At 41.6% G+C, this 26,653-nt stretch overlaps 2 protein-coding genes and 1 long non-coding RNA gene across 15 annotated transcripts in view; 1 reads left to right on the top strand and 2 right to left on the bottom strand.

The window, feature by feature from the left end:
- Nucleotides 1–11,216, top strand: part of CACNB2 (calcium voltage-gated channel auxiliary subunit beta 2) — a 163,359-nt gene extending 152,143 nt beyond the window's left edge. For all 5 annotated transcript variants that reach the window (XM_061587867.1, XM_061587866.1, XM_061587869.1 and 2 more), the window contains exons 10-13: nt 4,870–5,021; nt 6,702–6,797; nt 7,555–7,740; nt 9,122–11,216. In XM_061587867.1, the coding sequence (XP_061443851.1) occupies nt 4,870–5,021; nt 6,702–6,797; nt 7,555–7,740; nt 9,122–9,607 (920 nt within the window). In that variant the 3' untranslated portion in view covers nt 9,608–11,216. The remainder of the gene's footprint in view (nt 1–4,869; nt 5,022–6,701; nt 6,798–7,554; nt 7,741–9,121) is intronic.
- On the bottom strand, nt 4,118–6,133 carry LOC133365626 (uncharacterized). The gene is made up of 2 exons (XR_009758263.1): nt 6,040–6,133; nt 4,118–4,552 (listed from the first exon to the last, which is right to left on the bottom strand). It is a non-coding gene; the product is annotated as an uncharacterized LOC133365626 (long non-coding RNA).
- Nucleotides 11,217–25,757: 14,541 nt separating the features above from the next.
- Nucleotides 25,758–26,653, bottom strand: part of NSUN6 (NOP2/Sun RNA methyltransferase 6) — a 42,547-nt gene continuing 41,651 nt past the window's right edge. For all 9 annotated transcript variants that reach the window (XM_061586351.1, XM_061586352.1, XM_061586353.1 and 6 more), the window contains one exon: nt 25,758–26,423. In XM_061586351.1, the coding sequence (XP_061442335.1) occupies nt 26,220–26,423 (204 nt within the window). In that variant the 3' untranslated portion in view covers nt 25,758–26,219. The remainder of the gene's footprint in view (nt 26,424–26,653) is intronic.

Below are 26,653 nucleotides of genomic sequence, written 5' to 3' on the forward strand. Positions count from 1 at the left end.
TGTGCAGCATATGGAAGACCTAGTATCTTGGAAGATATATCAGATTTTATTTTTAAAAACTACAGTATAGCATGTTAACATTGCACTTGCAAAACAGAAATAATGCTCTAATCTACCAGCCGAGCTTCCCATGCATAGGAAATGTGAATTATATCTAGAGACAAAGTTCTCATATAGGCCCAATTAAGTATGCTAGTGTGAATCCAGGGCCGCAAGCAATTAGAACCAAGGTGTGTGTGTTTGTTTTTACATTGAAGGACCACCTTTGATCAGTATCTAAAAATCTGCTCTTAGGCTGGATGGATAGATGTCATATTTCTTAAAATATGGTGGTTTTTTTGGAACTGTTTCTGTGCAATTCATGAAATGCAACAATCTCTCTCTTGTATGCTCTAGTTTTCTTTGTAACTGACAAATTGTTTGCTTAACAAAAAAGTCATATATTTTTAAAACGCCTTTACAGATATAGGGCACAATCCAACTAAATTAAGCATATTAATTAACTGCATTGATTTCAGTTGGAATTTGTGCTTAACTCTCCCATTGAAATCATAGGTCATCTTTGGCTGAATTGTACCATCTTTTAGCATTAAAATGAGCTGCATTTAATAAGCATCTTCAGAAAATCCACCACAAGTGACATTTTGGGGGCCTTTTCTTAAACAACACAAAAATGTCATTGTAATTACAAATCATAAAACAATAACCATGCTGAAAGTGTGCAAGAGCTAATCCTTGCCTGAAATTTTAATAAATGCCAACACTCTGATGCTAAATCATATGTGCTAGTATATGAGCTAGATTGCAATTGACAGGTTGCATTTGGGAGACCTTTCCTGACTCTTAAGTAACTTTGCATCATGAAGTGGGATGCAGCTTTGAATGTGAGGTAAAACCAGAACGAAATGTTTTAAATATATATAAGGCTGCTTCTAAATATTGCCATTTTGTACACACTGGCTCATAGACTCCATTGAAGATACTGTGCTTTGACTGGGGCTAAGAATAAAGGATGCCTTCCTTACCTTCCATATTATACACAAACACACACACATACACACATCAAAAAAATAGCAACTGATAGGACCTTCTGTCAGCTCTTCGTACTGCTTTGAAAAGGCTTCCAGCCCACTAACCAGCTTCACTAGTTGCACATGTGACTTAGTATGGCCTTACCCCTAAAGAACATAAGAATTATCATACAGAAGAAGATGAATAATAATAATAATAATATTTAATTTGTGTGTTGCCTATCTGGCAGATAGCCACTCTAGGCGACATACATTAAAATGGGATAAAATACAATAGTATCAAATGCAGTCACATTAATCTCAATAAATAAAATACTGGACAGTCATCAGTACATTTATAAAAACATTTACATATACAGCATATAATAGATGACAAAATCATGGAGATTAACCCATCCCAAAGATCTCAAAGGACTGTTGAAATAGCCACGTCTTCAGGGCCTTGCGGAATACATCCAGGGAAGGGGCGTGTCGAAGATCAAACGGGAGGGAGTTCCAGAGAGTGGGGGCCACCACAGAAAAAGCCCTCTCCCTAGTACCCACCAACCTAGCTGTTTTGGTTGGTGGGATTGAGAGAAGGCCTTGCGTGGCTGATCTGGTCGGGCGGCATAATTGGTGGCGGTGGAGGTGCTCTTTCAGGTAAACTGGGCCGAAACCGTACAGGGTTTTAAAGGCTAAGACCAACACCTTGAATCGGGCCTGGAAAACAACCGGCAGCCAGTGTAGATCAAATAACACCGGCGTAATGTGATCACGGCGGCGGCTGTTGGTAAGTAAGCACGCCGCTGCATTCTGTATAAGTTGCAATTTCTGGGTCGTTTTCAAGGGTAACCCCACGTAGAGCGCATTACAGTAGTCCAATCGAGAGGTGACCAGGGCATGTATTACGAGTGGGAGCTGTTGAACAGGGAGGTAGGGTTGTAGCCTACGTATAAGGTGTAACTGATACCAAGCTGCCCGGCTCACGGCCGAAATCTGAGCCTCCATGGACAGCTTGGAGTCAAGAATGACCCCAAGGCTACGGACCTGGTCCTGTAGGGGCAGCCTCATCCCGCCAAACACCAGGTCAAAATCTCCCAACCTTCCCTTGTCTCCCACAAGTAGTACCTCGGTCTTGTCAGGGTTCAGCTTCAGCCTGTTCCTGCCCATCCATCCACTCACGGATTCCAGGCACTTGGATACGGTCTCCACAGCCCTCTCCGGTGAAGATTTGAATGAGAGATAGAGCTGAGTGTCATCCGCATATTGGTGGCACTGCAGCCCAAATCTCCTGATGATCACTCCCAGCGGCTTTACATAGATGTTAAATAGCATGGGAGAGAGGATAGAACCCTGTGGCACACCACAATTGAAAGGCCAAGGGTCTGAAACCTCATCACCCAATGCTACCTGTTGACGCCTATCGGAGAGAAAGGAATGGAACCACCGTAAAACCGTGCCTCCCAATCCCAAACTCTCCAGGCGATCTAAAAGGATACCGTGGTCGACGGTATCAAAAGCCGCGGAGAGATCCAGGAGGACAAGGAAGGTGAATTCTCCCCTATCCAATGCCCTCCTCATATCATCTACCAGAGCGACCAAGGCTGTTTCAGTTCCATGTCCAGTCCTGAAACCCGATTGGTATGGATCTAGATAATCCGTTTCATCCAAGTGTGTCTGCAGCTGATTAGCCACCACTCGCTCAATGACCTTGCCCAAGAATGGTAGATTCACAACTGGGCGAAAGTTGTTTAATATTTGGGGATCCAAGGAGGACTTCTTTAAGATGGGCTTTATAATAGCCTCCTTGAGGGCTAGTGGCATAACACCCTCTTGCAAGGATGCATTGACCATTGCCTTGATCCCCTCGCCCAATCTCTCTTTGCAGCTCATGAGGAGCCACGACGGGCAAGGATCAAGTAGACAAGTGGTAGGCCTTACAGATGAGAGCACCTTGTCCACATCCTAAGAAGGAAGAGGCCGAAATCGATCCCATTTGACCAGTTTGCAACTGGCCAACTCTAGCTCACTCTGTATCCACGGCGCACGGAATCGAGCTCCTCAGGTGCTCGATTTTATCAGCAAAGTGCTTTGCCAAATTGTCACAGGAGGCCTTGGACTGTTCCAAGGGTTCCTGAGCAACTGGACCGACCAGGCTTCGGACCACCTGGAACAACCTCCTGGGACAGCACTCTGCTGATGCAATAGAGGCAGCAAAGAATTCCCTCTTTGCTGCCCTTACCGCCACTTGGTAGGCAGCTATTGCTGCTCTAACCTGTGTCCGAGCATCTTCGGAGCGTGACTTCCGCCACCGGCGCTCTAGTCGTCTCACCTCCTGTCTCAAAGTACGCAACCGTGGTGTGTACCATGGTGCTACTTGAGTTCTGTTCAGGGGGAGAGGACGTTTCGGAGCCACTCGGTCTAACGCCCTGGCGATCCTCTCGTTCTACTCCATCACCAGGGCTTCGACCGGGCGACCTTCAGCAGGTTCCAATTCCCCAAGCGCCGTCAGGAAACCATCTGGATCCATCAGGCGCCTGGGGCGGACCATTCTAATAGGACCTTTATCCCTGCAGAGGGTGTGTGGCATCGAGAGATCCATCTTTACCAGATAGTGGTCTGACCATGACATGGGGGTAGAAGAAATAACCCCTAATTTCAGCACACTATCCTCCCCCCCTGGGACAAATATAAAGTCAAGAGTATGACCGGCTACATGGGTGGGCTCAATATTACTAAGGCGCAGTTCCCAGCAAGCCATGGTTTCCAGGAAATCCCGAGGGGCTCCGATGAGAGTGGTCTCGGCATGTATGTTAAAGTCACCCAGAACTAACAGCTCCGGGGACAACATTCACACATCCGAGATCACCTCCAGCACTTCGGCCAGGGAGTCTGCCGTGCAGCGGGGTGGGCGGTACACGAGCAGGATCCCTAAACTGCCCTTCGAGCCCAACCTCCAGTACATACAATCAACAAAGTTAGTCCCAACACTGAAACACTGAGAGCTTGATTTGGCCAACCCATTCCTTGATTATTATTGATTGATTGATATCCCGCCCTTTCTCCCAGCAGGAGCCCAGGGCGGCAAACAAAAGCACTAAACACACTTTAAAACATCATAAAACAGACTTTAAAATACATTAAAACAAAGCAACTTTAAAAACATTTTTTAAAAGCTTTGAAGATATCTTAAAAAAGGTTAAAAAAGATATTGTTTTAAAAAAAAGGTTTAAAAACATATTAAAAAGCGATTCCAACACAGATGCAGACATTATTATCAGTTAAAGGGTTTACTGGCAGCTGCAGTGAGGGAGAATGGAGGGTGTGGTTTTGTTCTTCCATCTACTTGATCGTGGGTGGTCTTCTGTAGAGCAGCAGTGGCACATAGGGAACATGGTATGTGAGTGCAAAGCATTCAATTTGATGATGGATCATATACCAGTGTTATCCTTGGGTCCTCAAGAATGCCAGGAATGGTGCTGGATCAGGCAGTCCACCTGCATGAAAAACTTTATCGGTGAATGTAGACCAGATCCCTGCCTCTAAGGAAGGAGATGGAAATTCTAAAATGTTATTTCATGTATGTACATAGATCACATGACTGATACTAAAATGGCAATAACCTGTTAGCAATTTAGGCTTCTCCAATAGGTTATGTGAAGGCTGAAAGTACTGTCTTTAGAGAACAGAAATCACAAGGACTATAATCTTCCTTTAAAAAAGTTTATTCTACTTAAAATGTGAGTGTGGAAAACAGTGTTGTGGATGCTGCACACTTTCATGTGTCTTTTCTTTATTTGTTACAAAATGAATACTTCTTTAACAATGCCATAAATAGAGTATTTTTACTTTTCCACAGCTGAGGTTCAGAGTGAAATTGAACGAATATTTGAATTAGCAAGGACATTACAGCTGGTAGTACTTGATGCCGATACTATTAATCATCCAGCTCAACTTAGTAAAACCTCTCTGGCCCCCATTATAGTATATGTGAAGATTTCTTCTCCAAAGGTAAATATTTATCAGTTATTTCAATGTTTGGCCATACTTTTGCTTTCTGTCCTGTGCTGTGGGTAGGAAACTATGTATTTTTTAACCCAGTTGCCTGAAAATATTGATGAATTACATCTTGAAGTACTGTATGTGGATATTGTTAATGAGTTAATGGTTTCCAGTGAACAGTACACAGCATAGCAGTTTGCCACTGAATTTCTGATTATGCCCAAAGGAAGGGTGGAATGGTTTACAGTCCACAGGGAAGGGAAGGGGATAGATGCATCGAATACTTGAAAGGGCATGTGGAACCACTGACATCTTTTGTATAGGATCTGACTTCACAATATCAAATAGCAAACTTCCCAGGAGTTCAGTAAAAGAAAATATCTCTCCCCAAATGCACAAAATAAACACATTTCAAAGAATTAAAAGGGGCAACATGGCTGGTTAATGGTCCACTATGACCTATCTGTAGTGAAAGCGGGGAACCCTTCCCCGTCTGCTCTCACTGTCCCGGGAGTCAATCCCCAGCCTTGGGCAATTGATCCCAGCAAATCCTGGTTTGCCAAGGTTGTGCACGCTCACACCAACCCTGCAAGGTAGTAACTGCCACCACCCTTCTGACTGGTTCACTACTCTGGGGCGAAGGGAACTCCAGAGCCCAATTAAACACCAGAGCTTCTCAGGGCAAGAGTTTAGCTATACTCCTTGCCCCTTCTAAAGTCTCAGGTACCACGTTCCTTTGTTACACGGTAGTTGTAGTCGAATGGCAAGGACTGAATTTAGGAACTGACCCCTCTCTCTGAAATGAACACATGCCGGTTAAAGTAATTAAAGTTTATTAAAAAGAAAAATAAGAAAAGTATAAAAATGTTACAACAAACAAAGAGGTGCACAAAAGTAAGTTTTAGCAACAAATTGAATCCTGTTACCATACACCCCCAATCAGGGCAAGGTTTGATAAGAAAAACAGTAAAGTAAGTTTTTGGCACAAATCAAAATAACAAAGCTCTCTGGCCTAAGCTATACTTACAGACCAAAGGATTTCTAGCTGGATAGCCTTCTCCCCCAGGGAATTGTGAGTCAGGATGGAAATGGAGCCACAACAGAACATCACCAAAGAGACAAGGTGGTGCTCCGAAGTGGGACAGTTAACCCAGAGTTTTGAGATTCTTCTTATGGAAGAAATCTCCCTCTCAGCCAGAGACAATTAACCAATTAACATTTTCATCAAAGGGATGAAAAAACTATGTTCCCACAGCACCTGGCACCTCCTCTTGGTTTCCCATAACAATTCAAGGAGTTTTACGGCCTTGACGGAGCCAGGCCCCTTCTGCTGATAAGAAGGTGCGAAGCTAACTGTAAGCTGATACAGCTGTGTTGTAAAATCCCCAAGTCACAGTGATGAAGGGGAACCAAATGTTTAACTGCTTGCTAGCAGGTTAACAAAAAAGATGTCAAGGGAAAAAATCCCCACAAGGCTTTGGTGTTCAGCCATTTTAACTGCAGGCCAGGGTAAGGCTGGCAGGCTGGCACAACACTATCCTGGGGTTGATTGGTAGTTTCTGTGTCCCTGCTTTAAAATACTTCACTCATTAGGATATCTATGTATGCAGTCTTTTTTCACATGGTTCAAAGTTGATTACATTATATTTTTATTCTTTCATATTTTAACTGCAGCCTTCTTCCCCACAGGTTTTACAGAGGTTGATAAAATCCCGTGGCAAATCTCAGGCTAAGCACCTTAATGTTCAAATGGTAGCAGCTGACAAACTGGCTCAGTGCCCTCCAGTGAGTTACTTTTAATATATACAAGTGGAACTGTATAAGTATAACTGATCCCATTCATTACTGATCAAAAACTACTTGAAAGTAAATCTGTGTTAATTTTTGTAGCAAACCACAAGTGCAGAAATCTCTGCAGTGTTCAAGTGTCTGTGCACATAGCAGCTTAGGCTGCACATGCAAACCTCTGTTCTAAAAGCAATAACCATGCCAATCAAGTGATAGGGAAGTCAAGTCCCCCTCTGCTCCTCTCCTGATGGGTGCAATTACTGTTTTTAAAAGGTAGATCCATGAGCATAGCCCAGCCAGCTGTACTGAGGGAACAAACAGTGCATGCAGCATCTGTTAATGTAGCACACTTCTTTGTTCAGCTCAAGATACCATTGAATAACTTTTAAATCAATAGTCTCTTTCTCTTAATGTATTGGTTATTCTGAATGTATTGGATAGCCTGATCCTTTGGTTTTCTATTGTAAATAATGGGTTTTCCCTGTTTATGAAATCTTCTCTCTTGGCAATTGAAATTATAATTCCATCAGAATGGTGGAAGTAATTGATTTTTTCTGAAGTAGTGCACTTTAATGCTGTATCATGAAGCTTTGGCTGATTTTAAATTTGTTATTTTAAAAGAAGTACATGAATTTCATAATTTGAATGTAATAAATGTGATTTAATTCCAGTTCTTTGCTTGTGTTGTTAGATTTGGTTTGTGAATCTTTGCTGTTCAGTGCCATGGCTTTGACTGAAATAATCTCATTTGTAGGAAATGTTTGATGTGATTCTGGATGAGAATCAGCTTGAAGATGCTTGTGAACACCTGGCTGATTATTTGGAAGCTTATTGGAAGTCCACACATCCTGCTAGCAGCCATCCTCCTAACCAGCTTCTCACTCGCACACTGGCAACTGCCACTCTTCCTATCAACCCAGGCCCAAATGTTAATTTACAGGTAAAGGTGCTTTGGGTTTGTTTGTGTTTTTTAAGGCTTTGCTCTAAGAGCCCCTGTTGTGCACATGCACTGTGGTGGCTCCTGTGTTACAAAAGTGGATCTAATTCTCAATATAAAAACATTGCTAACGTTCCCTTAGCTTTCAGATCCAATGCAGATGAAATGTAACATAGGCAGTTCCTAAAATACGTAAAAAATATATGTAATGGGTCTCAGAATCTGGTTCTACATTGCATGGTTCTTTGAAGTCCAAATGCTGTCTAGGTAAGGTTAAGGAGAAATACTTTTCATAGGAATTGTGAATTTAGAAAACATAAAAAATTCTGCTCTTAAATTAACTATTTTTGATAATCAAAATAAAATACTAGTATTTGGAATAATATTTAACTATGAATATTTCATTAACAGTCACTGCGATTTTTGTTGCTTTTAAGTTATTTCAGTTGTGAGAATGGTAAAAAAATAGGTAAGTTAAGGTAATTAATCACAATTGTTCATTTTTCAGTGATTTCAAAACATTGAGCCGATGAAGATTAGGTTTGATTAAGCGTGGTAATTTTCATTTCTATTTTCAGTAACATGCTAGGAAATTAAACAATAATGTCACTGTGTCTTTTGTTGTTGTTTGCTTTTGGCAAAGATCAATTGTGAAGTAAAAAATGACATCCTGCCACAACTAGAATGCACTTACAGCACAATTCTAACCAAGTTTACTCAGAAGTAAGTTCTATTTAATTCAATGGGGCTTACTCCCTAATAGGTTTGTTTAGAATGTGCAACCTTAATTGCCTTGAAAAACAGTACAACAGTGATATTATTGGTATTATAATACAAGTGCTATCAAGTCTGAATTTCTAATTAATCTTTATTTTAAGGACAAAATCCTGTTTTTAAAATGGACACTCTTTTGATTCACTTACATTCTATTGTTTGCTATTGATCTTTTTGCACTGATGTCTGCTCTAAAAAATCTATCAGGTTTATCTCATGCCTGACTCATCCACCTCATTGCCAGATCTACTCTTTACTTTCTGTGTGGTGTGTCTGTGCTGGGAGATGGGGCTAATCAAAATATTCTAAAAGTTCATATGATCACCAGAGCTCAGGGCTAACTGAAAATAAAGTAAGACTAACTTTGTTTCTTTTTGGAATAAAGGTTCACTTGTATTATAAAGCAACATCTCCAGTCAAAGTTCAATTCCTAAAATCCTAGATTAGACCAAATTGCTAGCCATAGGTTGTTGCCTTCAAACCACTTACTCTGGAATAGCATTGTGAACATAATTGTGTCTGCTCAAGAGTAACAGGTTTGAGGACCATTTGAGGCATTTTCTGTTAAATATTTGCCAATATGAAATTACAATTCTATCGTATTGATCAGGGCTCTCAAGGAGATCAGAGGAATGAGCAGTCAGCCTCTGAACGAACTGGCTCCCAAGGGGAAGAAGAAGCACGTGCCGAACCCACCAGGAAATCTCAGCACCGCTGTTCCTCTTCAGGTCGCCACCATAACCATCACAGTGGAACTAGCCGTGGCCTGTCTAGACAAGAAACTTTTGACTCAGAAACACAAGACAGCAGAGATTCAACATACATAGAGCCAAAGGAGGATTACTCTCATGAACACTATGATTCTCACAGAGATCACAGTCACAGGGATGTGTCCCATGGAAGTAGTGATCACAGACATCGAGAATCAAGGCTTCGCTCAAAGGAAAGGGATCGAGAGCAGGACCACAATGAAGGCAACAAGCAGCGTAGCCGTCATAAATCAAGGGACCAATATTGTGACAAGGATGGGGAAGTGATATCTAAAAAACGCAATGATACAGCAGAATGGAAGAGGGATGTGTACATTCACCAATAACATTTGCCTCCAGCAGTTTCATGTTTGTTTTGGAGTTGTGTATAAGAAAGCCCCTTTTTTAAAAAGCAAAACAAAAAAACCAAATCTGGATTTACATTGCAGAACATGTGGTATCCTGTATGCTGATTTTTAAAATTGCTGTTGCTTTCACAGCAATAGCATGAAATAGAATATTCATTTTGATTAGTGTTATAACGTATTGGCATAGTACAACTGCAAAGTTCCTGATGTTGTACCGTGCTTTTTTCCCCCAAAGCTGTTTTTGGTAGCTGCCACTTGAACAAGATCTGTTGCCATCAAGGTGTTGTTAGTGTTTTCAGACAAAATACAGTTGATGTTTATTAACTTCCCATGTTTTTCAGCAAGCCAAAATCAGCAATCCAAACCTGAAGTTCTCATCTGTTTTTATTTTTTAATCTGTAGGCACCTGATTTGCACATTGATTTGAGAGCCACTTTCTGTTTATTGTACCTCTACATTTGGAGACAAAATTCAGTTTTGCCTTATACACAGGGGATCATAATGTCAAAATCTCTGTTCTATGTACTGGTACTGTGTACTGTATAAACAGTTTATAAATGTTATTTCTGCAAACACCTTCTTACATAACATTGACTACACTGTTTAAGAGTCCTAATGCCAAGTCAGCAGATTTGCTTTTGAATTACTGGCAACTGGAACTAGCCTCATTCAGGAAATGTAACAGTGTTCACTCTAGACACACTTTCTTCAGTAGCAGAAAGCTTATACTTACTGTAAATAGGAATGAATACTTTAGATAAAAGGTTGGATTGTCCTTGCAAACATAATCATTTTTGCATTTTTAAATCTGACAAAATAATGTGACACTATAAGTGGTCCTGCTTTACACAGTACACACCAGTTGCAGTGAACACATGGATAACTTTTTCTTGTCACTTGATAGGCCACATTTGACATGGTGTATGAGTGTGTGTGCTTGTGTGTAAAACAATATATATCACAGGAGTGGTTGTTAAGGATACACATGAGATTCTTAAGGGCAACCCATATGTTACAATTCAACCATAATTTCTACATTTAGCTGCTTAGGCATGAGATCTATTTACATATCTAGTACAATGTCAAAAGAAGACCTTGAGACTACTTCCATGAAAAGGGATTGCCACACTTTTAGGAGACTCTCTTATAGAAGGAGCACAAGATCTTCCATGCTTCCATTTCAAGCATCGCACCAGTCATGTAAGCAGACAACTCATCTAAGCAGCTAAACACAGAAGTTAGGACTCTAAATGTGGAAGTTAAGGCTGAATCATAGTACATCAGTCAGCCCATCCTGAGAATACAGATTCTTCTAAAAACCAGTAAGTTTTTCCCTTCTGTCTATAACTAAAGGTCCAACTTGCAGGCAAGCAACATGAGGAAATTTATGGCTACAAGTAATTGGGAAAGCATCAATCTGCTGGCTCTTTGATGAAGATCCAGGAAAGTTAAAAACACAGGCAAATGTGACTGTTTCACTGGAAATGTAAAATCTTTTTGTGTTTTAGAGTATTTGTTTTAGTAAGAAAAGTTTACACCGCTTGTGGAGAGTTATTTTGTTGGAAAATAAATTTTTGTAGCTTCTGCACTTTTTCTATAGTTGACAATCTCTCAATTCTGGTTAACATGTCCCTCTGACATTTACCTCTGGGTTTTAGCTGCTAGTTGATTGCTAACAGGTTATTGCAATTAACAAAATTCCTGCCAGAAGCAAACAGGACTCTAAAAGGAATTTCAGGTTTGCACTGTACAACTAGTACTTGTACTCAGTGCAAGTTAACACAGTATATTTTTTACTTCCCTGTTGTACGGGCCAGGCTAGATCAAATTCTGCTCAGTGTTCCTTCAAAGAACAGTGGCTCAGCGTGTTTATTAAGTTGTGAGTACTGTGGAAAAGATAAATAAGAGAAAATTATAAGTCAAAAACTTAAATTGCACACTATAAATAAGGCTTTTCCCAACCTTTGGGTCCCTAGATGTTGCTGGACTACAGTTCCCATCATTCCTGGTTATTGACCATGCTGGCTGGGGCTGATGGGAGTTGTAGTCCAACATCTGGGGACCCAAAGGTTGGGAAAGGCTGCATAAATTATATTTCCTGAGAAAGAAGTTCATCTTGGGGATGGTGTGTGTTGGACCGCCTTGAAGTCGATTCCGACTTACGGTGACCCTATGAATAGGGTTTTCATGGTAAGCAGTATTCAGAGGTGGTTTACCATTGCCTTCCTCTGAGGCTGACAGTCAGCGACTGGCCCAAGGTCACCCAGTGAGCTTCATGGCTGTGTGGGGATTCGAACCCTGGTCTCCAGGTCGTAGTCCAACACCTTAACCACTATACCACATGCCTCTTAACAATTACTCCCAAAATTTTGAAAAGTTGAAACACTTTCATGGATATCACATTTTTATTTCTGATAGTTTGGGAGTTTTATATTGCCCGAATCTATGCATACCTGCATAATTTAATACAGATAGATACTCCATGTTGCATTACTAAATAAACTTTGTAAAGTCACTCTATGTTAACATGTGAAAGTCTCAGTGCTTCAGAAGAAATTCATATTTGATGTCATCTTTATCGTTCTCTCCAATAGCCAACTTGAATTATCAAGTGCCAGTTCTGAGGAAGCAAAATGGGGCCACTCAAAAATAAGGTATGGGTTTCTACATATTTGGAGGATTTCCTAGGTACACAAAAGTTTATAAACTCAAAAAATGAAAATAATGTGTATGAAATTTTCTGACCAGGAGCTGTGAACTTTCAGCAGGTTTAGATGCTTCATGTGTCAGTTTTAGAAAAACTGGAGGGGGCTGAAATAGGGTAGACACTCTTACTGTTCTGCCAATTCGTCTCCACCTCTTATCTGAAAAAGGGCACACGACATTAGTCAAACCCCACCCTTTTTTAGTGTAAATCTGGTGGGATCAGCGCACAACTGATCAACCCATTGCCCTTCCAAATGTAGCCAATGGAAACGTTTTGCTGTAGGCAACTAGTGTGCTCACAGTCTTAATCTGTTCAAGTCCCTAACAGCTTATACTAAGTATTCCAGGGGCTAGGGGTAGGGATATGGGGTAAAAACATCCCTCTCTGCACTATACCAGGGTGTTTTAGGAGGAAGGAAGGAGGGCATGTTTCGCTTCTCACACACTCCAGAAGCCATCTCCCTCTCCTGTATAGCTACAAAACACTAACATTTGGACCTGTCAGCCACTAACTTGAGTGTTACAGAAACCCTGGAAGCTTCCTTCTGCCAGGTCAGACTCTTTGTCCACCTAGCCCAACATTATCTAGACTCTACTCTGGCAGTGTCTTTCAAGGTCTTTGGCATCTCCTGCCACATTTTAACACAGCTGAGAAAGACCTACAGGGTTGAAAAAGGGCTTTCTCTGTGGTCGCATCTAAATAGTGAAATTGTTTACTTCATAAAGCTCCCTCTTTCATTGAGTTTCACCATAATGCAGAATCCTCTTTTTTAAGTAGCCTTTGTTTTGCTGGGTAATTTTTTTTTATTTAATGCCTACGTTTTACCCCCCGCACTTGTCTCTATTGTTGTTATAATTGCAGAGGCAGATGTTTTGCAAGCCTTTGCAAGTATTCAGTTGGAACTCTTCTAAAAGCTCAACCCCTTTCAGGGCAAGCAGTCGGATGCTTATGCATCATACCTTGGACTCTTAAGTTGTGATGGGATCAGACCTTCTAACAACTTAAAAATGTCCTTGAAGAAGTACAGAAATTAATGTATATTGATGTGTGCTGTAGAGACCACTACTCTAAACTCTCCCATATACCACAGGAAGGGAGGGAGAAGTAAATGAAAACCCCTACCTCAGCATTGTACCACAGTTTCAGAACAAGGGCTGCAATCCTACACACATGTATCTGGAAGTAAGGCCACAGGAGTCAGTATTAAGGAGGAGCTACAGTATAGTTCTAGACTACTGATGTTCAGACTAGGAGAGAAAGAAGCTATTTACCCCAGAGTTCAGCAGAGTCTTGAAATTCTGCCAATGGGGAGGGGGGTATTCTCTCTCTTCCATCCATGATTCCTTGTGGGCCTCTTTCCACTACTCATTATGTTTCTGCTATAACACCAATATTCTCGCCTTCATCCCCAGTTGTAGTTACTACTCTTGGTATTCTGAATTTGGCGCTTCCTAATATTTATTGCGGTAGGATTTGTCCTATTTTGCAACTCTTCTGCAGCATTTCAAATTCTTTAGCATCTATAAATGGAAACTTTACAGCAAGCATCCATATGAAAGATATGATTACATTTGTGATCATCTAATTAGAATCCTAGACACTCAGTGGGTAGTTTATTTAAGACATTTATATACCACTTAATCGTTACAATTTCTAAGTGTTGTACATAATAATAAACCATCCAAAAACAGTAAAAAGTCATCATAAAACCAAACAGAAACCCTAACACTACATTAAAATGCCTGCTAGAATAAGAAAGTATTTTGTCATGCACTTGAAGTTCAGCAATGAGGATGCCTGTCTAATCTCAGTTGGGAGAGAGTTCCACAGGCTTGGGCCCACAACACTGAATGTGCTTAGGCTGCAATTCTATACACTTATCTGAGTGCAAATTCCATTGAATTCAATGGGACATGACTTCTGAGTAGATATATATCAGATTGCACTGTTAGCTTCCATTAAAATCAATAGGTCAAAAATGACAACTAACTCATCCCATCGATTTCAATGGGACTTAAAAACAACCAAGTTAACCTAAATTCAACCCAATGTTTATTGGTTTGTTCCTAGTATGCACTGTCATTATTGACATTAGGAAACTGATGAATTCTAAGAAATTGGTCAGTGTCAGGTGAGTACCATTGCTCATCATCTCTTAAGGATTACTATGTAGTGCTTAACTTACTAACCCTATTCATTACATATTTTCCCCAATTACTATTCAGAAAAAATGAGGAGGTATTTTGCAGGGTGATGGCTTATGTCTCTACAGTAGGGCCCCACTCATACAGCGGGTTACGTTCTGGACCCCTGCTGTAAACCAAAAACCGCTGTAAAGCAGAACCCATTGAATGGCGCACAATGCCCGAAAACTGCCGTAAAAGCGGAACAAGCGCTGTATGAGTGGGGCTTTAGTCAAATTGCGTCTAATTGAGACCACTGTATTAGCGAAGCACTGTAAAGCGGGGCCCTACTGTATTATGAACTTGCTCACCAAGAACTTGACAGAATGTAAGGGTTTTTAACTAATCCAATCAATACATAAAAGCCTCCTGTGAAGGAAGTGGTTTGAATATGCAATTTCTTTTACTAACAGCATTGTAAAATGCCTGTTGCCCTAATAATCAGGATTTGTGCTGGTTACGAAATGCAAACATAGTATGTCTTGCCCTAAGGAGATTAAAAACATACACAGAAAAAAGATAAAGGATTAACATACAAATAAGTGTGTGTTGACTAGCAATATTGATTATATACAACTGATGCAGCCTTGCATTTAAGAAGCTTTGTTCTTAAATAATCAGAATATGAAAGGTGGGTGGAGAACATTTATAAGTGAAATGTACACTGCTTGTATCATTCCCCCTAACGGTTTGGAAACAAAACAGGGCCACCAAAAATAAGGGAATGGCTTCTGCATACTAAAATGACACTCAGGAATTGTCAACAATACAGTTGTACTCTGTTGGTAGGGATTCTAGATGGGCCAAATTCAGTCAAGGCATTACCTGCCTCTTGGATCAAGACTGGATGCCTCCCTGCTAATTAATTCATGCCTTGGCCATCATCTTGTCCATGTGGACCAGCTCATGTTTCCTCTGAAGCAGAGAGTGGAAGCTTAGCAGCGCCAGCCAGATGCTATCTCTGTCATAAACTGGGATTTTGCCCACCTGTCCTGAAGGGGCAAAAGGAGTGGCCACTATCTTTGTCCTCATCTTTCTTCCCTCTTGCCCCCACATGACAAGCCTTCATCTTCACTATGACATCATCTAGAGCAGTGGTTCCCAACCTGGGGGCCGGGACCCCCAGGGGGATGGCGGAGTAATCCAGCGGGGGGCGTGAACAGTAAAGAAATGAATTATTTATTATTTTTTAAAAAGTCTTCACTCCCTCAACACTGTCTGCTTTCCACTGGCACTGCAGATGACACCTCCCCCTTGCTCCAAACAAGAGGGAAGGCCTTTTGCTGAAGCGCCAGAGCGTCTTTCAGGCGCACTAAGGGCAGGCATCTGCCTATAAAATACATGGCAGATGCCAAAGGAGGCTGAGGGTGGGGCTACCAGGAAGAAGAGGGGATTACTATCACTGATTCCCATCTCCTTGCACTGCTGCTACTGACAACACCCTTACTTAGAATGAGAGGAGAGGGGTTTTTGGGAAGCAAAAAGAAGCAAGGCTGCAAAGAAAGGCTGCTTTCCCCCTTCCTTCCTGGCAGCCAGCCTGCCTCCCTGGGGAGAGGGGGTCACAAAAAAATTTCAGCTTATAAAGGGGGTCCCATGCTCATAAAGGTTGGGAACCACTGATCTAGAGATTCCCCATACAGCTTGCCACCTTTAAAAAAGTGCAGCCACTAGATTTTCCTTAGAGTTGCAATCTACATTCCAATTCTTCATACCAAGGTGGCAGTGAACAGACACATGCACCAACAATGCTCTGGCGGAGAACTGACATGTCCAAGGTGGTATTGGCCATGAAGGTATTGACCAACTTACTGAGAACTTGTTTAAGATGAGCATTCTGCTGGGAAACCATCCTAGCATCTGCCCTGATGGCCAGAGGTGAGACCTCATGAGCCTGGTTTTGTTTTTTTGGTTTTTGTCATCAGAATTTTTACAGAACAGCATCAGCCTCCCTCGGTATCATTCCAGAAACCAGGGCCACAATGGAAACACTGATTACTGTCACCTTCAATTTATCAATGACAGCTTTAGACAAGTTATACAGCTTAGAAAAGACACTACAGGGCTTAGAACCCTCTAGGCATGTCCACTCAGATTGAAGCATCTCCTTAAAGGTGTCAAGAATGTAGCCTCATGGTCTGGGACTTTTACCATAGGAAACAGCTTCCAAAGCTATGAAGCTCCCTCTGTTGACTTCTGTCTCTCCCTTACCTAGATATATATTCAGGATCCTGCATGCCTTGTGCAGCATTACTGCAAATTCCTCTGAGACAAAAGGTCTGGTGGGAATATGGCCACCATCTTCCCCATCAGCAAAAAAATTATTCTTCTCCAAAAGGAGAGATATGGCCACAGTCTCCTTCTGGTCAATTATCTCTTGCTGGGTAGACTCATTAATGGGTTTGGCCTACACACTGGGAGCAGAGTTGTGTATGATAGGCTGAAGCCTTGGGCTGCTCGACAGTCGCTTTTGTGGTCTTCCTCTTTGCACCGCCTGCAGCATGTACGACTATCTGCCTGTTGGACAGAAGTCGTGGGTGTGCTCTCGGTGCAATGAGCTCCTGGCTCTCCGGGAACGACTTCATTTCCTTGAGGCCAAGGTAGCGGACCTGGAAAAGCGGAGAGAGGCAGAGAGGTGTGTGGAGGAGTCCTTCAGGGACGTTATAGCTGTGTCCCACTCCAACGATGATAGCTCTTCTGCTATCATGGAGAACGATAGTCTCGGGGAAGGAGAGCATCCAGCTGAGAAAGAGGGAAACAATCCCTTAGAAGGGACCCATTCCTTGGGGGATGAGCAGCTATCCTCTCGTGCCGAGGATATATCTCCAGGGGGTGGAGGGATCCTTGTAGTGGGTGATTCGATCACTAGGAACATAGACAGTGGGGTGTGTGATGGGCGTGTAAACCACAAGGTGTTTTGCCTGCCTGGTGCGAAGGTTGCGGATATCGCCCGTCGTTTAGATAGTTTGGTAGACAGTGCTGGGGAGGAGTCAGTGGTCGTGGTGCACGTTGGCACCAACGACATGGGGAAATGCAGCCGTGAGGTCCTGGAAGCAAAATTTAGGTTGCTAGGTAGGATGCTGAAAGCCAGGACCTCCAAGGTGGCTTTCTCTGAAATGCTACCGGTTCCACGCACAGGATCAGCCAGACAGGCCCAGCTTTGCAGTCTCAATGCGTGGATGAGACGATGGTGTCGGGTGGAAGGGTTTGGATTTGTTAGGCACTGGGGAACATTTTGGGACAAGCCAGGCCTGTACAAAAGGGACGGGCTCCACTTGAACCAGAACAGAACCAGACTGCTGGCACTTAAAATTAAAAAGGTAGCAGAGCAGCTTTTAAACTGACTGAGGGGGAAAACCCAACAGGAGCTGAGGAAGGTCCGGTTCGGAATAAACCTCCCCCCTGGGATAAAAACCAAAGAAATGATGAAATTTTAAAAGGGGTAGGCCTAGAAGTAGGCATTGTGAGAGCAGGGGCACAGGATATAAATTCAGAAGAGCAAAATTACCACAGGCCAAACCACAAGTGCCAAAGACACTTGAAGAGAGACACTGCTTACAAGTGCCTGTACGCTAATGCCAGGAGCCTCCGAACCAAGATGGGAGAACTGGAGTGCTTGGTCTTAGAGGAGAGCATTGATATAGTGAGCATAACAGAGACCTGGTGGAATGGAGAAAACCAGTGGGATATGGTTATCCCTGGATATAAACTATATCAGAAGGACAGGGCAGGACGTACTGGTGGCGGAGTCACTCTATACGTGAAAGAAGGCATTGAATCCAGCAAGCTCGAAAGCCCAAAAGAGGCAGACTCCTCCACAGAATCGTTGTGGGTGGTGATACCATGCCCCAGGAGGGACTTAATACTGGGAACGATCTATCGTCCCCCTGATCAAAATGCTCAGGGAGACCTTGAGATGAGATATGAAATTGAGGAAGCATCCAAACTAGGAAATGTGGTAGTAATGGGTGACTTCAACTACCCGGACATAGACTGGCCGCATATGTGTTCCAGTCATGACAAAGAAGCAAAGTTTCTAGATATTCTAAATGACTATTCCCTAGACCAGTTGGTCATGGAACCGACCAGAGGGACGGCAACCCTGGACTTAATTCTCAGTGGGTACCGGGACCTGGTGCGAGATGTAAGTGTTGTTGAACCGATTGGGAGCAGTGACCACAGTGCTATTAAATTAAACATACATGTAAATGGCCAATTGCCAAGAAAATCCAACACGGTCACATTTGACTTCAAAAGTGGAAACTTCACAAAAATGAGGGGATTGGTATAAAGAAAGCTGAAAAACAAAGTCCAGAGGGTCACATCACTTGAAAATGCTTGGGAGTTGTTTAAAAACACTATATTAGAAGCTCAACAGGAGTGCATACCGCAGATCAGAAAAGGTACCACCAGGGCCAAGAAGATGCCAGCATGGTTAACGAGCAAAGTCAAGGAAGCTCTTAGAGGCAAAAAGTCTTCCTTCAGAAAATGGAAGTCTTGTCCAAATGAAGAAAATAAAAAGGAACACAAACTCTGGCAAAAGAAATTCAAGAAGACAATAAGGGATGCTAAAAAAGAATTTGAGGAGCACATTGCTAAGAACATAAAAACCAACAACAAAAATTTCTATAAATACATTCAAAGCAGGAGACCATCTAGGGAGATGATTGGACCCTTGGATGATAAGGGAGTCAAAGGTGTACTAAAGAACAATAAGGAGATTGCAGAGAAGCTAAATGAATTATTTGCATCTGTCTTCACAGTGGAAGATATAGGGCAGATTCCTGAACCTGAACTAACATTTGCAGGAAGGGATTCTGAGGAACTGAGACAAATAGTGGTAACGAGAGAGGAAGTTCTAGGCTTAATGGACAATATAAAAACTGACAAATCACCGGGCCTGGATGGCATCCACCCGAGAGTTCTCAAAAAACTCAGATGTGAAATTGCTGATCTGCTAACTAAAATATGTAACTTGTCCCTCGGGTCCTCCTCCGTGCCTGAGGACTGGAAAGTGGCAAATGTAACGTCAATATTCAAAAAGGGATCCAGAGGGAATCCCGGAAATTACAGGCCAGTTAGCTTAACTTCTGTCCCTGGAAAACTGGTAGAAAGTATTATTAAAGCTAGATTAACTAAGCACATAGAAGAACAAGCCTTGCTGAAGCAGAGCCAGCATGGCTTCTGCAAGGGAAAGTCCTGTCTCAGTAACCTATTAGAATTCTTTGAGAGTGTCAACAAGCATATAGTGGACATAGTGTACTTAGAGTTTCAAAAAGCTTTTGACAAGGTACCTCACCAAAGACTTCTGAGGAAGCTTAGCAGTCATGGAATAAGAGGAGAGGTCCTCTTGTGGATAAGGAATTGGTTGAGAAGCAGAGAGTAGGAATAAACGGACAGTTCTCCCAATGGAGGGCTGTAGAAAGTGGAGTCCCTCAAGGATCGGTATTGGGACCTGTACTTTTCAACTTGTTCATTAATGACCTAGAATTAGGAGTGAGCAGTGAAGTGGCCAAGTTTGCTGACGACACTAAATTGTTCAGGGTTGTTAAAACAAAAAGGGATTGCGAAGAGCTCCAAAAAGACCTCTCCAAACTGAGTGAATGGGCGGAAAAATGGCAAATGCAATTCAATATAAACAAGTGTAAAATTATGCATATTGGAGCAAAAAATCTGAATTTCACATATACACTCATGGGGTCTGAATTGGCGGTGACTGACCAGGAGAGAGACCTCGGGGTTGTAGTGGACAGCACGATGAAAATGTCGACCCAGAGTGCAGCAGCTGTGAAAAAGCCAAATTCCATGCTAGCGATAATTAGGAAAGGTATTGAAAATAAAACAGCTGATATCATAATGCCGTTGTATAAATCTATGGTGCGGCCACATTTGGAATACTGTGTACAGTTCTGGTCACCTCATCTCAAAAAGGATATTATAGAGTTGGAAAAGGTTCAGAAGAGGGCAACCAGAATGATCAAGGGGATGGAGCGACTCCCTTACGAGGAAAGGTTGCAGCATTTGGGGCTTTTTAGTTTAGAGAAAAGGCGGGTCAGAGGAGACATGATAGAAGTGTATAAAATTATGCATGGCATTGAGAAAGTGGATAGAGAAAAGTTCTTCTCCCTCTCTCATAATACTAGAACTCGTGGACATTCAAAGAAGCTGAATGTTGGAAGATTCAGGACAGACTAAAGGAAGTACTTCTTTACTCAGCGCATAGTTAAACTATGGAATTTGCTCCCACAAGATGCAGTAATGGCCACCAGCTTGGATGGCTTTAAAAGAAGATTAGAGAAATTCATGAAGGACAGGGCTATCAATGGCTACTAGCCGTGATGGCTGTGCTGTGCCACCCTAGTCAGAGGCAGCATGCTTCTGAAAACCAGTTGCCGGAAGCCTCAGGAGGGGAGAGTGTTCTTGCATTCGGGTCCTGCTTGCGGGCTTCCCCCAGGCACCTGGTTGGCCACTGTGAGAACAGGATGCTGGACTAGATGGGCCACTGGCCTGATCCAGCAGGCTCTTCTTATGTTCTTATGTTCTCTTTTCCCTCCACTGCTATAAGCAGGTTCTCTAGAGTTTGGAGAACCTCCTCCCCCATTCCAGAAGACCTCAACATCTGTGCTAAAACCCTTGTGGGCATCATCCCCATGGTTTGAAATGCATCCTCTTTGATGCTGGAATAGGAGATTTTCATGAACGGGGGAGGAGAAGAGAGGATTCCTGGGCCTCCAGGTCTCTACTTCCCTCATCTGGTTGCAAGAGTAGTTTCCTGCCTTTGAGGTTTGTACACATGCATGCACTCAAGTCACTTTCTCTCCTGGATCTAGTTACAGAACTTGAGGACTTTTAGATCCTAAGCAGTATACAAAAACTCGTATACAATGAAAATAAAAATCACTTAAAATTATAAAATCAAAATTCAGTTAAAATGCCTGTTGGAACAACAAGCCTTCAGTAGCCACTGAGAGTTCAACAAGGAGGGCCCCTGTATCACCTCAACTGGAGGGGAAGGTATCTGCTTTGTATCCGTTTTGCAGTCTTTCTGCCATAATCACTTCATTTGCTCTCTGTGACAATAACAGCAGTCTCTAGAGGTATCAAGTCATTATCTCAGCTTTAGCTTCTTATGTTTTGTGGCAATTTAGGAATAACAACAAAGACTACAATATATGTTTAGTGTATTTGTTGAAACACTGGACAAGCCATGAAGATAATGCAAGAAATAAGTGTCCTCATTTATTTTCAATAATTTTAATGCTGCAGTCCTGTCCCCACTTGAATGGCAGCAAGCCCCAAAGAACTGGATGGATCTTACTTCTGAGCAGGCATGCATAGCATTGTATTGCATAATGGCCTACAGCCTAATGTTAAGATTAGTAAATGCAATCCTACATATACCTACAGTACTCAGAAGTTCCACTGAATTCAATGTGGCTTACTCTCAGATAGGTGGAGATAGAGATAACACATTAAGTGCTTTCAGAACCTTGAAGTGCAGTATATATGCTAGTTACAACTACAGTGAAGTTAAATTCCTACCCTGGACTCATAATTGAGTAAATTTCCGTTTAAAAAACAATAATAAAAATAATACCGAGGAAATTCTAGAATTTAAAAAACCCTTCACTTTGAACGAGACAAGGCACTTATAAATCCACTCACCCCGTGACAAAGTCTTACACATTCTGTGCCATGTAAGCAGGAAACATGTCTTACATGTCATAGACTGTTACACTTTAGCCTCCATAAACACACATTTTCCCTTCAATTTTCAGCTCCAGTCCTCTTCCTCTGCAGGAAACATTGAGGCTGGGGTCCAAGTTTTTTTTCCTTCCCAATTCTCTGCCTGTTTAACCAAATGTAAAACCAGCAAGCATTAATGTAACATGTTTAGAGACTTACTCTTGTTTAATCTAAAGATGTAATACGTTTATTTTAAACATTGCCAACAGGTTGCACAGGCTAGTCCTATGAATATTTATTCATATTCAGGAGTTAGTAATTTCCTCCATTTTCTTGCTGACTTCTTGTTACTCATGATGAAACAAATGCTTTATTCAGTGTCTGTCTGCCTCCACTCACATCCCCTCAATAGCATGTCAACCTTTTCCCACCCTCTGATTTACATACAGCCTGCCAATAGTAATGTAAGCCATTATCTCCAATAGAAATGAAAATGTATATGGTAAGCAGGTGTTCAGTGTGGAGGTTAGTGGCCACTGCCCTCCTACTCCTGGGCTTCAGTGATGCCCCCAACCTGAAGAGGAGATGTGATCCGAAAACTAAGGGCAAGTGTGGGCAGATGGAGGCTATGTTGTAAGCAAGCAGAGTATGTGATATGGTAAAGCGGGTAAGTTATTAAACAAATTCATGAACCAAATAGTGTGTGACTTTTAAGTGCCTGCCTTCACTTCCATCTAGGCAAGTAGTAAACACTTTCTCTTAAACCAAATGCTTTTTTATACTAGATGAATGAAACTGCAATGTTTTCTTACATTTAAGAAATCCTAGGGATTCAAACAAATGTTCAGCGCTAGAAGTAACTCTGTGTGCGCTATACAAATGCACCAGCCTGATATTCAGGCAAACAGGAAACCTCTAGCTCCCTCATACACAGTTACTAGATCAGCTCTCAGATTGGTTCATGAAAGTTACAACCTTGTCTAAAGTCAGCGACTGAAGTTCAAGTTAATTTCAGAAACAAATTGAATTAGATTTTCTAGCAGAAAAACTTGAAGCATTATGCAGCAAAAGTCAATTGAGCCTAAGTCCAATTGAGGTTTATTTATTTATTTATTACATTTATATACCGCCCCATAACCAAAGCTCTCTGGGCTTCGGGACTTAAGTGGAAGGCGAAAACAAGTGTGCAGAGCTCCACCTGATGTTACCTGTTGCCCAGCCTTGCCATTTCAGATGGAATGTGTAGGATCATTTTTGAATCCCTCCTCTCATACACACAAGACTTCCTGCATCTACAACACGTCAGGAGACAAAGTTGCAGGCTACACTTTTGCGTAAGGTTGTGGGATTTGTTTTGTTTTTGCACATAAAACTGTGGGAGATCTAGACATTTGATCCCTCACTTGTAGTCCAAAACAATACAGCCCAGCAGCAGATATATTACACATGGCTTCTGCTCATATTTCAGTTGTGTGTTCATGGCTAAGTTTCATTCTGTGGCTTTCAATGAAACTTGTTTGTTACTAATTTTGCAGGATGGTGCTCAAATCTTTTTTTTTAAGTTAAAATATTTTCAAAAGTCAAGTAGAAAGCATTCCTAATTTATGTGTGAAACCAGGGGTTGTGCATTCCTTAAATTCCTGTCAATAATGTCAGTATATTAAAAGCCAAGAAATGTATCCTTCCTGACCTTGGCCTCCCACCTGAATCATGACTTTTTTTCCAGAGAGTTGATCTGTTGTAAAAGATACAAAGGGTTGTATCCCCACTGACAGAAAGCTCTTTGATCCAGATAGAGCCAGAAGAGGAGGCTATTTTTGGCAGCTCCACTTCCCACACTATTCCAAAGGGTACCCCAACTGACCAGAACAGATGGGGCTGAGGGGAGAGAAGCAATGAAAATTACCTCGTTTCATGTTCTGACAGAAGCCTGCACTAGACCCTTACAGAAGTGGCAAGACATTAATTGAATACAAACCCAAGAAATTGTGGTATAGAAAACTAGCACTAAATCTGATTCATTTAAGGTCTCTACTTCATGGTTACCTTCTGTCATCTACTTCAGAATCATCTTCCCTAAGCCACCTTCTTCCTCACAAATGGGCTTCAGATCTTATAGTTAAGGAGCGTACATGAGAGGGGAGTAGCCTCTTCCCCGGGATCCACACACATAGCACAAATGTCGGGGGAGGGGAGCCTTTGCATGGATAGACTTCTCCACTATATCTGGGGTGTTCCACCACCGAACAGGAACATCTGAAAAGGGAGTGTAACCAATTTGGCTGAAACTGGTTACAATCCTCCCCACAATAAGAGTCCCTGCATAGAATTCTCCTGACTTCTCAGCAGACATGTTTAGGATTACACTGTTAGATGAGAGAAATAAAAATGAATTGATTGTAGAGCAGTACAATCCTATAACAGCATTAGATTGTACATCTTAAAGAGCAAGTGCAGACAGCCTTTTATCTGGCAGTAACTTACAATATTCCCGTAACCGTTTGGTAAGCTGATTGTCTGTAGCATCCTGCCAACATTTTTGATGGTTGTAGATGTGTAGAAAGAACATAAAGAGCCATGTTAGATCAAACTAAGGCTCCTTCTAACCCAGCATTCTGAGTGTAACAGCTCACAAACACTCGTGGAAAGCTCACAAAGACAACATGAAGGCAAAAGTTTCCCCAAGTTTTTCCCTAAGATTCCAAAGAGCTATCTTGGTAGTAAAATTTTGGTCCCTTTATTAGGGTATAGGGAAGTGGATTTCAAGTGGCTGCATGCAAACTGTTACAACTTCACACATGATTGTCCATATTTATCTGAAGTATCCAAGTCACAAACAAAACACCTGGCTCACCTGGGCCAAACATTTGCATGAAGGGAGGAAATGAAAGACCCATGCCACCTTAATCTCCAGCCACATTGGCAATTAAGGCAGCACCTCAATTATCTTGAGTGACAGAGTCCAAGAAACTGTTTCACTCAGATCAACAGCAGACCCCTGCAACCATCATCCACATATCAGTCTATTCTGTCAAAATTGATCAAAATGAAGAGGATGATTGATTAATCCCCCTGACCCCACTACCTCAGACCCCTCCATCAGCATAAATATTTATAAAAGTGCTGGAACTGAGTATCAGTTATCTTGTTAGTTCTTGAAATGAAGCGGAATAATCAAATCTGAAAGTCTCAAACGTGACAATAGAAAGGTACCTAGGATTGCAACAACAACAATAACAGTAATAATAGGAAGATGTAAAAAGTAATGGGAATGCTAGTGAGTCACTACTTCTTCAAGCACCACAGATGATAGTGGCATTTGCCTTGATCCTTCAGCTCAGTAGTATTTTTTTAGATCTGCCTCAGAATAAAATGTGGGACATCTGATCTTGGAACACACAAATCTGCTTTCCCTGAGAAGGAAGAATAAGTAAGCATGGGCTGTTAAGACAAATACAAGCAAAATAGAATTAGGCTTTGTAGGATGTAAGCTAAAAGGCATGGATTAATCAATATAAGTAAAAAGATGCCCAATATCACTTAAAAATTAACATCATTTTGTATGAAATTATGTCATTTAATAATATAAAATTGTTTTTCATAAACAGCAATTTGAGAGTTCAGTAAACAAGATATTACAAAACATAACAGAATATTTTAATTACTGATAATATACTTTGAAAACAGACTTCCTACTGTACATGACTGCAGGGTTTTAAAAATAAAATCACCCAGATAGACCAAAAAATAAGCATATTTCTAGAATCAGTGGCCCACTGCAAATGCAAAACCAAAGAGAGCCCTGCAAATTGAAGCTCTCCCTTTTCTCAGACTTGTTTCTCCAACCTGTGGATCTCTCCCAAGGGAAATGGCTGACAGATTTTACTGTTGCTATAGTAACTGTGTCGTCAGTCAGTTGGCTTGGCAACACTGCAGCAGCATGGAAGTACAGTTCAGAATGCTCCACATTTTAACAGAAAGGGTATTTTTTTACATTCAGTTCTAAGTCATATTTTCACTACACTTTTACAAATTTTGCAATAAAAAATCCTATACAGTCCTTATTTGCCAGGCTTATCAAATCTTCATATTTGAATTCTTGCAGTGAATTAAAATCCATTCCCTGCAAAATTATTTCAGATGGATCAAACCTCTGCAGCCGTTTCAACTGCTCAGGTGACAGTCCAGCTCCTATCATGCCTTCTCCTCCAATATGGGGCTCCTTTTAGAGAGAAAAATAAAACAAAACAGGTTTAAATTGTTCTGCAGTTCATTATTTATTTAACTGAGAATGCAAGTCAGTATTCACAAGGGTCAGTGCTCTAAGGCACATCCTTGGAATATTTTTACTGCCAACTAAACTGCCCTGGAGTTTACCTTACATGTCCCTCTGTAAGGAAATACGTTTTTTTAGAAAAGCTCCAACTAAGGAGACAAGAGAATGAATGACAC

Source organism: Rhineura floridana, chromosome 10 (genome assembly GCF_030035675.1).
Source record: "Rhineura floridana isolate rRhiFlo1 chromosome 10, rRhiFlo1.hap2, whole genome shotgun sequence".
Taxonomy (NCBI): domain Eukaryota; kingdom Metazoa; phylum Chordata; class Lepidosauria; order Squamata; family Rhineuridae; genus Rhineura; species Rhineura floridana.